Source organism: Hyperolius riggenbachi, chromosome 3 (assembly GCF_040937935.1).
Source record: "Hyperolius riggenbachi isolate aHypRig1 chromosome 3, aHypRig1.pri, whole genome shotgun sequence".
Classification (NCBI taxonomy): domain Eukaryota; kingdom Metazoa; phylum Chordata; class Amphibia; order Anura; family Hyperoliidae; genus Hyperolius; species Hyperolius riggenbachi.
The window spans coordinates 9,578,706-9,593,962 of NC_090648.1; the positions used below are offsets into that span (position 1 = coordinate 9,578,706).

General features: G+C 40.2%; 1 protein-coding gene across 11 annotated transcripts in view; it reads right to left on the reverse strand.

Moving 5' to 3' along the window:
• Positions 1-2,866: 2,866 nt before the first annotated feature.
• The window catches only part of LOC137560850 (fibrinogen C domain-containing protein 1-like), a 153,214-nt gene continuing 140,823 nt past the window's right edge, over positions 2,867-15,257 (reverse strand). For all 11 annotated transcript variants that reach the window (XM_068271999.1, XM_068271997.1, XM_068271996.1 and 8 more), the window contains one exon: positions 2,867-3,388. In XM_068271999.1, the coding sequence (XP_068128100.1) occupies positions 3,141-3,388 (248 nt within the window). In that variant the 3' untranslated portion in view covers positions 2,867-3,140. The remainder of the gene's footprint in view (positions 3,389-15,257) is intronic.

Sequence of the window (15,257 nt, forward strand, 5' to 3'; positions counted from 1 at the left end):
TGGCTGCCAGGACATAGATTTCAATCCAACCACACTGCGTATTCTCGCGGCTTTCGCCATTCCCAATGATCTTGTCACTGTCTCCCCACCGCAGCTCACTCGCTCGGCCATCTCTATTGGCTCATTGGCTCCTGGCCCTGTCTATCAATGTAAGCAGCTCCTATTGGCTTACATTGGCCCCCACTTAGCGCTAAAAATTCAACCCCATAAAGAATGACCACAACATACTGATGAATGCAAGGGAGAGGAAGGCGGGGAACTCGCCCTTTGCCACCCAGGAAAAAAGGCAGCTAAACAGGTGAACAGACCCTCTTTACATGTACCCAATGCTTCTGTCATTGGCTAATGCAACAATGTTTTAGCCCAGCAACACCTGGCAGAAAACTATACCGGGGCTAAGCCAACCAATCAGATAACCCCTTACTTAGCTAACTCAGCATTTTCCCTTGACAGCCTGTATCCATGGCAGCGACCAATCAGCAAAGCCCCTACCTCACAGAGGGAATGATGAATTTTACCTCATAATAGAATTCACCTCAGGCAAGATTGCCAAAGACCCATGTAGAGCCTGCTTTATGTAATGCAGCCCTTTACATTCTATGAAAAATGGTCAAGAATTGTCATTTCACAGATTTAAAATAGGTTTGAAGTCAGGGCTCTGATTAGGGCCAGACACTCACCGTTCCTCCTCCCTCAGCCACAGAATACTAGAAGCTTTACTTTCTTACAGAGGATGACAGGGTTTCCTCCAGAAATTAATGCTGTTTTGCCATAACTGTTTTTCCTTCTATGTTGACAAGTGCCTCAGTTCCTGCTGCAGAGAAATACCCCCACATAATACCACCACCATGTTTTACAGTAGATATGATGTTGTTTGATTAAGACTTGTTTTGGCTTTCCACAATATATACTGGTTGGTGTGTAGATCATAACATGTTATTCCATTTCAGTCTCCAAGGTGCGATTGTGAGTGATTTCTTGGAACCCTCTCTTATAAGCCACATTTGTGGTGCGCTTATGTTACTGTTGCTAAATGTACACAATGACCACACTTTGCTTTAAATTCCTGTAACTACGTAAAGGTTGCCATAAGCCTTAACATATCCTCTCTGACTGGTTTCCGCCTCACTTGTTCATCTAGTTTGGAGGGACAGCCTAACCCAGGAAGTGTGCTAGTAGTGTCAACCTCTTCTCCCTCATGAATTAAGTGTCCGCCTAGGGATTGATAAAGCCTTTGATCGTTTTTTAATCTTTTTTATACATCTCCTGACTTTCCCCCCATCCACTTTATCCCTGAGATCCTTTAAAACAGTCCCTTGCCACCCATAGTTGATCGTGTGATTTCAGCTGCATTTTCAAGGACTGGAATGACCCAAGAATAGCTGATTTTATGCTGAGCTGATCACTATGACTTTAATTGATAATGGCTAGAATCTGCTAAGCTTGCTGTGGAATGGCAAAGATGATTAAGGTCCGTACACACGCCGGACTGGAGGCAACGACGGGTCCATCGTTACCTCTCGCTGGGTGGGCGTTCCAACAACAGTCCGGCATGTGTACGCACTGTCGGCGGACTGATACGGCTGTTTCTGAGCGATCTGCCCGGCGGATCGCTCAGAAACAGCCGTATCAGTCCGCCGACAGTGCGTACATACGGCGAACTGTCGTTGGAACGCCCACCCAGCGGGAGGCAACGACGGACCCGTCGTTGCCTCCAGTCCGGCGTGTGTACGGACCTTTAGTTACACCTGACTAAGTGTGGGGGGAGGAGAATGATCTTTTATTCTTCTCACAGTTTTTTTTCCCTCAAAACAAATCTTTATTTTTTTGAATATATCTGTTACATTGAGTAAATTAAGTTGTAAAAGTATATTTTTATATTACTATTTTTTTTTTCGTTTCCATCTATAACGGAATTAAATGTCAATGTTTTGCCAGGGGTGATGTGCTCATTGTAGCTGGAGTCTGCTGGGGAGGAGACTTTTCTCCAGGAGGCATGATTTCAGTTTTGCACCTCGCTTTATCGCATGGGCAAAACAGTTTCCATAGCCCTGTAAGAGAAATTGTAAAAAGGGCCCTGCCGTAACATAGATATTACAGTAGCTAAGAATACTCCTGATGAGTGAAATGGCTGGCTTCAGCCTGTAATGTTAGTTGACCTGGGACTGATTGCCGCCCAATGGTGGTATAGTAATGAGAATAGCTGACTTCCAAGCAGTTGACCTGGGTTTGGTTCCTGGCCAATGTATGTGAGTGTGCTTTTGACATCATACAAATCCCTGGAAGACAAGATCCTCCTCCTCTGGAGGAAAAAGGAGGGTAAGAGGAAAAAGGGGGTGTTTTTGAAGGTTAAAAACGTTTTTAAAGCATTTTAAAAGGCACTTCCGGTTTGTCTATCCGGATATCCGAATAGGTCGAAAGAGAGGAGAAACTGAGAGGAGAGAGGATAAACTGAGAGGAGAGCGGATGAACTGAGGCCCCCACAACGCTCACATTCTCCTGCAGATGCTGAAAGTTGGACGGAGATATGTGGGCGGGCTCTCTCGGCTGTCTCTCTGTCTTTCATTGGCAGGAGAGAATAGCCCTTTGCTAAAGAGCTGTACTGATTGGAGGGTGGGACAGACAGAGGAGTATGCCTGGAAGTTCCTCTGCTTGGGTTCAGCCTGTACCATGGTGGCACTCAATTGAACATGCATCCTGCTAGGGTGGACGACGTCCACCCTCTAAGAAAAGTAGGTGGACATCGTCCATCCACGTTCACGCACGAATCGACCCCTGCTACAACCCCAAGTCAGAGGCTGGATACTTGTAACGCTTTAATGAAGTAAGTTTTCTAAAACAAAACAAAAAAAAAAAAATGCCAAAGCAAGCAGTAAAAAGTTCCTTTATTGAAATGCATTGTGTTATTTCTCTAATTGTCATGCTTTTGCAACAAGCACACATACCACACACTTCTGCTTGTGTGTGTGTGTGTGTGGGGGGGGGGGGAGCATGTTGTCTTATAAACATGTCCATCCAGTCAGAGTGTTGGGTACAGGTCATGTGATGTCACTTCAGCAGTGCATTTGCATAGTTTCTGAAAGCCACGCCTCTCTATTTATTGATGAACTGACAGAGAGACACAGATTTACTTCTGTCTGTTATTCTGGGCGGAATTTCATTTCAGACACTTTATAAGAGTAGAAATCTGTCTTGAATACATCCCACAAAACCCCTGAGCCTTTGTTTGTGTTTGGCTCCCGCAGGTATAATCCGTTCAGGTCGGAAACAAGACAGTATTTGTACCACCAGGCCCCAGTCCACAGCACTGCACAGTTTCCATTGTGGCCGTCATTATCCTTGTCCTTTGTAGTGAATGCCTGGTCCGTATGTTCAGTGAGACCGTCCCCTGCAGAGACAAAACCACTACAATGCATTAGTCACTATGATGCCACATATACAGTATGTGTAGTATTGTATCCTATGTTGTCTCTGATGGGCATGGTTTAGCTGACTGAGTGTGGATTCCTCTGTGTGCATAACTACAGTATATACCATATTTTTCACACCATAAGATGCACTTCTCCTTCCCCAAAACTGTGTGTGTGGGGTGGGGAGGAAGTCAGCGCATCTTGTAGTCCAAATGTGTGCTAGGTGTCCACCCACAATGAAGTACACAGTGAGCCGAAACTCATACCTATCCAGCCGGCGTGCTTCAAGTCCTCTCCTCCTCTCCAGCCAGCTGAAAAGACAAATTCTGCTACTCTACAGCTAGATGTCCTCCGAGCAGGGCTGGATTTATATCACAGGAGCCTATAGGCACAGATGTCCTGGCACCCTAAACTTATCCCTCCATGAACCTACAAACCCTGTCACATCACACAACAAGCATTTTGATGCCTCCATTCTTTGTTGCACTGGTGCTCTCTCAGTGTGTGATATTGGCGGGCCTCTGCTGCAGCCTACACATCATGCATGACCCTGGCATACGTGCGCCATCAGGTCATGCAGGGAGAGGGTACCAATAAACCAGGAAGAACAAAGCCTTCAGAGGGCTCAGAGCTGTAGAGCAGCAGGATCTGTCATTACCGCAGCTGGAGAAGGAGAGGAGCAGATGGAGGAGGAGGTCTTGGAGCGCACTAATAATCAGGAAACACAGAAGCCTCGGAGGAGCAGTGGAGCGATGAGCACGTAATCTAACATTTAATTCGGAAAAAGGGTTTGTAACCGTAATCAGGATCCAGGATTTTGCAAATTTCACGTAATTTAATGATCTACATTGCAGTCCATACCACTGACTTTATGGGTTTATAGCAAAGCTGCCATACATGCTAGATAGGAGGGAGAGATCCACAGACTCTGGATGAGTGTAAAACCAGACACTATGTGAAAAGCAGTGAGATACAGGAAAAATGCCATCCACAGGATGAACTAATGCGTGTCGGGCTTACAGTATGTCCTTAGTCATAGTTGCAATGAACCTGCACAGTGGTGGTGGAGCCTTTATAGGTGGAGGAAGGAAAGGGGCCCTCACTGCGTTAGAGACAAAATGATGCCTCCTGATTTAAAGGAATAGACATATATACTGCATATACACACATATAAAACCCCAGCATGCCCCTAAAATATAAATAATTTAACACCCAGATGCTTAACACTAAAAGGAAGAAGAGAAGAAAAGGGAAGCAGGGAGGGGAGGGGAGGAGGAGGAGGAGAAAGAAGAAGGAGACGCTGATAAAAAAAATCATACATCAAACCGAGGCGTAACAAGAAATCACTGCAACCCCCCCCCCCCCTTCCCTACTGCAAAAAGTTTGGATATTTAACCACTTAAGGACCACAGGCTGCCACCCCACTAGTGACCAGGCTATTTAAGTTTTACAGTTCAGTGCTCTGCAGCTGAGCCATACAATGTAGCACACAAATAAATCACCCCCCCCCCCCCCCCCTAATCTTGCCACCAACAAAGCTTTCTGTTGGTGGCATCTGATTGCTGCTGCTACTTTTTTTTTTTTTATTAATTAATATGTGCTTTTTTTCAATAAAAAGCACTATTTTTGTATTGTTTTTACTGTATACCTCCCCCCCCCCCCCCCCCGAGATCCAATCAGTGTGATCTCTCTCATAGGCATCAGCCTACAAGAGTGATCACCTTGTGTGTCTCCCCTCAGTGACAGAGCTGTCCCCTGTACAGCGCTGCAGTAGATTTCAGCACTGTACAAGTCATTACTTGCTTTTTCTTCATCCTGCCAGCCGCGGCTAGCAGGTTATTTATGGAGTGGAGCTCCGCATCCGTATGCGCGATCCACGCTAATACCTGCCCATCGCTCTTTACACCTTTTGGCATTACGCGGCCCTGAGACTGCCGCCTTCCCGATGCCTATTGACATTAGGCGGTCGGGAAGGGGCTAAAAAAAAAAAGAAACATACTTACCGTATAGGTAGCCAGGTATAGGTGACCCCAGTAAAGGTAGCGTAGTTGTGCCCAGAATAGATAGCTTGGTATAGGTGACCCAAGCATAGGAAGCCTGGTATAAATGCCCCCAGTAAAGGTAGCCTGATATAGTTATCCCCAGTATAGGTTTCCAGCTATAGGTACCCCAGTATAAGTGAGCCAGCTATAGGTACTCCCAGTAAAGGTAGCCGGGCATACCTGCCCCAGTTTAGATACCCAGGTATTGTTGCCCCAGTATAGGTTAGCCAGGTATAGGTGCCCCCAGAATAAGTTAGCCAAGTATAGGTGCCCCAATGTAGGTTAGCCAGGTACAGTTGCCCCAGTATAGGTAAGCCAGGTATAGTTGCCCCCAGTATAAGTTAGCCAGGTATAATTTCCCACAGTATAGGTTAGCCAGGTATAGTTGCCCTCAATATAGGTTAGCCAGGTATATAGTAACTGCCCCCAGTATTGGTAGCCTGCTATAGGTGACCCCGGTATAGGTTAGACAGGTATAGTTGCCTTCAGTATAGGTAGCCTGGGGGGGGGGGGCAGCAGGTAAACAGAGCCGCAGGGAGGGAAGGCCTAATCAGGAAGTACAGTGAATCACCAAACTTCTAAGTTCCTCTCCATGTTTGAGGTCACCATCTGTATCTCGTATATTTTGTGTGGTGTTAGAACATTGGTACAACCAAAATACATGAGTGTACATTTCATCTGCCATTTGTGTGCCCATATAGCCATCCTATCCAGATGCTTCTGCAATATGTCACTATCTTCTTGAGAGGTAACAATTCACATAAGAGTTTGCATTATCACTGGCTCAAGAACACCAAAAAGAGACTCCATGTAAAACCCCAATTTTTTTTTTTAAAGTGGTGCTGAACCTGGGGAATCATAATGGGGAAGACACAGGAAGTTGCAGTCCTGTTTGATGGCAAAATCTCTCTCTCTCTCTCTCTCTCACTGTTAATGGCAGGGTTCTCAAACTTTGCACAGTTGGTCACAGGGTGACTGGGATTAATATTCATGAAAGTGGGTGGAGCCTACAACAGCCAATCAAAATTCACCTATTGATTTTCAATGGGAATATTTAAACTGCTGCCATTCTTACACTGTTAATGGCAAAGGACTCAAACCTGGTACAAAACTGGTCATCGGGTGATTGGGGTTCAAATTTACTTAAGGGGCTGAGCCACAAACAGACAATCAGTTTTCTTTGCTGGATAAACTGCTTCTATTCACAAGTTTTTGATTCCAGGAACTCAAAAACTCACACACTTGGTCATTGAGTGACTGTGTGTCCAGGTTACAAAAAGTGGGCAGAGCCAAAAATAAACTTCACAGTGAAAATGTAAACTGCAGCCATTCTTACACTTTCATTGGCAGGGTTCTCAAACTTTTGACAGATGGTCACCTGGTGGCTAGACTTAATATTCAGGAAAGTCGGTGGAGCCTACAACAGCCAATCAAAATTCACCTATTGATTTTCAAGGAGAATATTTAAATTGTTGCCATTATTACACTGTAAATAGAAGAGGCCTTGAACCTGGTGCAGTCGCTCACTATGGGACTGTTCAAATTCATAAAAGGGGAGGAGCCACAAAGAGCCAAACATATTTCTGATATTGGAAAATTGTAATTATTGATACAAAGGAACCTGAAAGCTCACAAACTTTGTTAATGAGTGTCTGTGTGTTAAGGTTAGAAAAAGTGGGCAGAACAAACAACAGCCAAATACATACCTAGACAAAGTATGTATGTGCCGCGATCACTCAAAAAGATGCCTTGACCGATTGCAATGAAACTTAGTACACAGATCCTGTCACATGCCCCCTAGTGGCCGGACCGCTCAATGCCTTCCAATCGGTTTCAGCACACAGACCATGCAATCTGTGGTCGCAATCGTTGTGCAGAAACCGCTGGAATTTTAGAAGCAGACAGACCAGAGGGAGGCGTGCGATCTATTAAACACCATCTCTGTTACCATGGGACAGAGAATCCCACTGACTGGCTGACTCTAGACCTGCAAATAAAACAGTTAAACACTGTAATAAGTTGTTTTGAGATTTTAATCAAGTAATCTAAATATTTGATGATTTGAGCTCTCTACATAGCTAGGGCCCTGCTGTGATGAGAAGGAGAATTATCTATATTGGATGTGACGCGATTGAGATATCAAAACTATGGATCAATTATATATGTGATATTGATAAGACTGATTGAATAGAAATCTTCTATTATCTAGGTTAGGGGAACAGGGATTTAGTGGAAATTCTATAGACTATAGTCCTGATCTCAGGAATTCCTTGCTCTGAGAAGCAATGGTATGTATAGGATAACCATCCCCCCCAGTCAGAAGCTATGGTCAAACAGATGTCTTTCATTAGTTCTCTGGTCAAGGCATACCAGAAGATGCCAGTTCTGGTTTCAGCCAGAATGGAACATGTGCTCTTTTTGTGATAAATGAACAGTTAATTGAAGCAGCTAGGTTTAGTAGTCGACCAATAGAGACTTTAGCATTATTTAATTAGACCAATCACAGATAGCATCGTGTTATACTATGGGACCCTCCCATTTTGTATGTAAGGAGTTTTAGGCGGGAGTCAGCAGTCAGTCTTTCTTCCTTCAGCCTTACACACACACACACACACACACACACACACACACGCACACGCACACGCACACACACACACACACACACACACACACACACACACACACACTTTATTAATATACCTACAGATTACTCAGCAATCAATTTGTTTATATTTTGTAATTATTTATAATGTAACTAAGATTTGTACCTTTATTGATTTATTTTTGAATATTCATGGAAGATCAATAATGCTTAATTAAACAACCACATCTTTAAAATGATTTATTCTGGTCTCCAAAAGACTTTGTTTTTAAACAACAAATCCCATATTTAACATTTTGGTGAGCCAACCAGTCGTAAATGATTCACGAAGATTAACTCAGCCATGATCGCAAACTCGTTTCAAAAATGGGGGACTGAGGAGAAAAAAGAAAGCTGGGTATTTCTGAAACTATTTTTGCGATTGAACCTGAAGTTGAAAGGGACGAGGAGACCAGACCAGAGGCGAATGGACCTCCATAAGATGTGGGTGATACCAGAAGTCTGTCTGCATAAGGTGATTATGTTTTATTTTCTGTTGATTTGGCTAAAATGTTTAAGTTAAAAGTCAGATTCGCGTTATCCAAAGTTATTAAAGATTATTTGTTAGTTAATAAGGGAAATAGTTACTTAGAGGTTGCTAAAATGAACAGCATGCAAAATAGACAGTATGCAGACCTTGTCAATGATGATGTTTATTTAAAAATAGAACCATTCTTGATTACAGAGCTGCAAGCTAAACGTGGGAAAAAATGGGTTAAATGGAAGGTATAATATGATCATAGAAGCAAAACTTATTAGCTTCTATAAGTAAAATAAGGATTTTTATATTTATGCTAATTGGCCACTTGTGTGAAAGAAAATGTATTGACCATGAATAAGTGACAGTTTATATAAAAAGGAAATGTATCTGTAATAGTGGCTTAATAAAAGCGCAATAATCCTGAAAGCCATGGAAAAATAAAATGTTTCTGGGTATTTAAAGGTGATAGTTTATGAATTGGTTACCAAAATGACATGCATCAGCAGCAGCAGCAGCATGTCTCATGTTACAGCTATTCTAGTTGGAGTGTAAAATCATTGCAGATGTCACATAAAAGTATTTGTATTGCAAGCTATATATGTTATGAAAATTTCATTCAAATTTCAGAGTTGTTGTCCTATTTTTCCATTTGAGTTTTGATAAAAAGTATAAAATATAGTCATTAATATTATAATTGATATTAAATTTTAATTTATTAAAATTAGCTTATTATAATGTTGCATAGGAGTATTAATAATCCTAGTTTTATGATAGACATATCTGTTTCTGTATTAGAGGATTGATGAGGATATTATGATAAGAGTTAGCATTCAGGAGTAAGATGTGATTGCTTGTGTTCATTGACGACAGACAAATATTGTAACAATCGATTTATACAAAAGTTGATAAAATAAGTTTTTTTAAGTTATAGGTTTAGTCAGGAGGATATTCTTAGTGAGATTATTGTGAAATAAAGATATTTGGTTTAATTTTGATTAAATAAAGCTGAATTGTTGCAAATAGCGATTGCATCAATGACATAAGAATTTGATCTGTAAGGTATAAAATAAATTTGGTAGCTCATGACTATAGTTATTACAGTTAGATGATTTTGACACTTTATAAGGTAAAAACAATATGTGTGTTCAGTTTAATGTGATCAGTGATTGATGATTAGTAATATGAGCAGATTATGATATGCTGAATGATCAGTCCCATAAGTGATTTGTTATGAATAAGTATATCCTTATACTTATATATGCTGTATTTTTGTATAGGTCTATATTTCTTTACCGGAAGAAAGATGGAAATTTATGAAAATATAATTGATGAATGGTGACAGGTGTTTTCATATCTTTTACGGTCAGAGGTGTGAAATCAGATGTACCAGTTCAAATTATTGGTATACAAGGGACTTGGTGTTGGTGTATAAAATATCTGAAATAAAATTGCATACTCTGATCATTGCTGTAAATTATTAATACAGTAATGTTTGCACTGATATTTTAGACTGTACACAATATATTCAAATTCAAGGAAATTAAAAAAATAAAACGTTTAAAGGACAACAGGTTAAAGCAGAACTCTGACAAAAGTTATTGTTTGTTTATTCTATATGTGCTTATGTGATAACATTTTTTTTATTTCCCCTTTATGATTTGGTGTAAACATGTATTCTATCTCCTTAAAATTATTAAATTTTGTTTCCTGAGAAGTATGTGAAGAAAATCAGAGATGGTGGTGATTTCCTTCCTTTCTGTAAATTGATGAAAATTGAGGTACAATATTGAATGGGATATTGGATTTAAAAGTAATTCGAGTATCAGTTGTTTATAGAAAAGTGGATTTCATGTTTCCTTGAGTTTATTTTGGATATTAGTAATTGGTTACATCAGTTGCTATGTACTTTAGTAGGCCAGTTGTATAGATTCAGTGAGCTAGTAAAGTTTAATCATATGAAAGAGACTTATGTCAAGAAAGTAGAGTAAAAAGAATATATCTTGTTATGTTAATTTGTTAGTAACAAGTATATAAGATGAGGTCATTTTAAATAAAAATTAAAGAAAGTTTTCAAGTTAAGTTTTTTAGTGACATAGAAATGTTTTAGCAGAAGTTATTTGGAAGATGTTTTCGTCTGTTTGTATAAGAAGCAGTGGTATCAAGAGAAGGGTTAATTAAGAACAGCTGGATTCATGTAATCTGAAATATTTGCAGTCACCCAAACTGCATGAGTTAAAATATGTCAGAAGTCTTTATAGATAATGTATTGATCATTTTTGAGATATTATTGTGTAAGAAATGTAAAGGTATCATTTAGTTACTTGCAATTTGCACACACACAGCAGGTAGACTAATAATGATATATACACGTGAAATTGGCATGTTATGTTAACGCACACACACATATTTACATGCTATTACACATTTGCATAAAAAGAATATAACTTTATTGTCCTCGCAATAATGTGTGAAGGATGTTTTTAAGATGACGTTGTAGGTTTGATTGAGCTTTTTATTAGGTTTATCTAAGGTTATGAAACCTATGTTTATTAGATAAACGAGATTTAGAAAAGTTCATGGTAAAGTTGTGTCCTCATTAAAGAATTGTAGACAATGTCATATGAGTTTTTGTTTGTTCAAAGGTGGAACAAAAGTTTAAAGTTATTTTCTTGAGACAAGATTATTGATACCATATTGTTTTATTATAGATGTATTTCTAAATGATTTATTGACGAAAAAGATCACATGCAGAGATGGCAAGATTACAAGGCTTTCACATGCTAATGAGCCTACTGAGATGAGATTCCATGCTTCCATTGATAAAGGAATGAACAGAAGTGCTTGAAGACATTGAAGAGTTTTTTTTTTCCTCCCCCCTTTCCAGAACTGAACTGAAAATTTAATCTCTTTACACACATCATTTTTAATTCATTTGACACACATGAAAAACACATTTTCATTTTTGTTTTGGTATATATATGTGATGTTTTCATAAAGTAATGAAAAAAGTTTAGGGAAAAATATTGGTAAAAACAGAAAAGGTTCTATAAGGAAAGTTTTTTTTATCCATTGACCTATAGATCCAATCATTTTTTTTTTGAAAAAATAAGGTACATTTTTGAATAAGGTTTGATTAATGTTTGGAAATTGATATTTTTGATAGAAAGGGGTTTTCCATAATATATCTTGTATGTAAAGTTATTTTGAGAGTTTGATTGGAACATTATGAAAGGAATTTTAGATGGTGCAAAAAATCATTGATTATATAATTAATGGGTATTAAAAACTTTGAAATCTGATTTAAAGATAATAAGGCTTGTCAGAAAGCAAAAGGCTAGTTAGATAGCATAATAAAATGTTAATGTAAATCAGATGATGAGAAGGTATTATTATACACTTTGCATCAGTATCATGTCCTTAAATGATACATTTTTATGATTTAATGTTTTTAATTTTGATCAATAATGGAAACAATATTTGATTAGGATATGTTTGAAAGTTCAAACTGTATATATTATAGATATTTCCAAACAGTAATACAAACTTTTTAAGGAGGTATGACATAATTGAAGAATACAGGTATACATTAATTCATATTGATTTGGGATGGATAAGTGATATGAATTCCATCAAGATGAATGAATAATATTTTAATGATATTAGTAGTTGGAAGGCAATACATTTGATTATTATGTAACATTATTAGGTAATCCAGTTAATTATATACATTATTATGATTGTTTTATCAAAAAGGGTTTTATGATCATTTTCAAATGGAAGGAAAAGTAATGAAATTCAAAGTTTAGATTTGTCATCATGCTTGCATGTTTAGTTTAAGGGTATTAGTTTAATTTTAAGAAGAATCTACCATTTTTGTCAAAGGTAAAGTTTCCTGTACAACAAGATGTGAAAGGGTTAACACACACTGATTCAATTACACATGAAAGAACAAAAGAAGTTGCTGTTAAAGTTAAGTCCAGCAAGGCAGTGGTTAAGAGTTTTTTTTCCCCTCTTACAGTTCATTCACAAGGGATGAATGAAGAGCATATAGATGCAATTAGGTTAAATAAAGTTATTGGTTTGTCTAAATATTAGAGGTAGTAACATTTGAATGTAATCATTAGTGAAAGATGACAGAATATGATTGTTATATTTTAACAAAAATTTTGATAATGATTAAATTATACAAAATGTGTTTATAGAAGTGAAAGTAATTTTAATATATGATTTAACTTCTATAAAGGGGGAGATGTAATAAGTTGTTTTGAGATTTTAATCAAGTAATCTAAATATTTGATGATTTGAGCTCTCTACATAGCTAGGGCCCTGCTGTGATGAGAAGGAGAATTATCTATATTGGATGTGACGCGTTTGAGATATCAAAACTATGGATCAATTATATATGTGATATTGATAAGACTGATTGAATAGACATCTTCTATTATCTAGGTTAGGGGAACAGGGATTTAGTGGAAATTCTATAGACTATAGTCCTGATCTCAGGAATTCCTTGCTCTGAGAAGCAATGGTATGTATAGGATAACCATCCCCCCCAGTCAGAAGCTATGGTCAAACAGATGTCTTTCATTAGTTCTCTGGCCAAGGCATACCAGAAGATGCCAGTTCTGGTTTCAGCCAGAATGGAACATGTGCTCTTTTTGTGATAAATGAACAGTTAATTGAAGCAGCTAGGTTTAGTAGTCGACCAATAGAGACTATAGCATTATTTAATTAGACCAATCACAGATAGCATCGTGTTATACTATGGGACCCTCCCATTTTGTATGTAAGGAGTTTTAGGCGGGAGTCAGCAGTCAGTCTTTCTTCCTTCAGCCTTACACACACACACACACACACACACGCACACGCACACGCACACGCACACGCACACGCACACACACACACACACACACACACACACACACACACACACACACACACACACACACACACACACACACACACACACACACACACACACTTTATTAATATGTACCTCGCTCAGCCACGCTATATATAGCATTGTGTTTACTGCCACTCTGTGTACACCGCTCAGCCAGACTATATAGCATTGTGTGTACTGCCACTCTGTGTACACGGCTCAGCCAGACTATATAGCATTGTGTGTACTGCCACTCTGTGTACACCGCTCAGCCAGACTATATAGCATTGTTTACTGCCACTCTGTGTACACCGCTCAGCCAGACTATATAGCATTGTTTACTGCCACTCTGTGTACACCGCTCAGCCAGACTATATAGCATTGTGTGTACTGCCACTCTGTGTACACCGCTCAGCCAGACTATATAGCATTGTTTACTGCCACTCTGTGTACAACGCTCAGCCACACTATATAGCATTGTTTACTGCCAATCTGTGTACAACGCTCAGCCAGACTATATAGCATTGTTTACTGCCACTCTGTGTACACCGCTCAGCCAGACTATATAGCATTGTTTACTGCCACTCTGTGTACACCGCTCAGCCAGACTATATAGCATTGTGTGTACTGCCACTCTGTGTACACCGCTCAGCCAGACTATATAGCATTGTTTACTGCCACTCTGTGTACACCGCTCAGCCAGACTATATAGCATTGTGTGTACTGCCACTCTGTGTACACCGCTCAGCCAGACTATATAGCAATGCGTACTCTGCCAGTCAGTGTGTATATTGCTGGGATCAGTAATACTCCACTCACCGCCAACCACTATATGAGCTCACCATGAGTTCCTTAGAGACCTCCGCTGTGAGCAGCACTCCCAACAACAGCAACAGCCAACGCCCCACGCAAGCTATAACATCCACCCCAGCAGCCAGTGGTCAGCAGCAGCCCTCCCCGGAGGAGAACGTTGTGTCCATCGGTCCGTCGCCAGAGCGATTAATGAGGGCTGCCATTGAGGAGATGATGGGGCCTGATGTGGAGGAGAAGGTCTGGCTCAGGCCAGCATCCCAAGTTAATGTTGAGGACGATGAGGGGTCTGTGTCTGGGGATGTTGGGGAGGCAGAGGTGGTGGGTGGGTCAGACTCAGGAGAAGAGTTGTATGATGAGGATGATGATCGGGACCATCTGTATGTGCCTCAGAGTCCGACCCCGGAATACATGTTGTATCGTGTGTTTAGGTATTAAAATCTGCGTTCCCACTTCCCAGTACTGCCCGCAGTGCCCGGGTCCACGGATCCATATAATTTTTTGGGCAGCACTATCAAACTGTGGTACTATGAGTGAGTTGCCATGGTCCTTCTGTGCTGCCTGTCACACTCACCGTCTGTCTGCAGATGGATTGTTCAACACAGCTATGCCATCTGACATGTAGTCCTGGACCTTGACCATCTTCTCCAGGCGATTGGTGTTGGAGGACGTGGAACTGCCCGATTGCTGTTCTGTGGGCTGCTGCATGGGTGTCAGAAAATGTTCCCACTCCAAGGACACTGCCAATACCATTCCCTTTTCGGCACTAGCAGCAGCTTGTGTTCTTTGCTGCCCTCCTGGTCCTCCTGGGTTTGCTGAAGTCAGTCTGTCGGCGTACAACTGGCTAGAGAAGGAGGAGGATGTCAATCTCCTCTCTAAAGTCTCCATCCTCAAGGGCCTGCTGGAATTGTTCCATTTTTGACCTGTCTGACACTTTCTTCAATCAGTTTTTTAACATTGTGTTTGTATAAACTGGGTATAAACCCAGTAA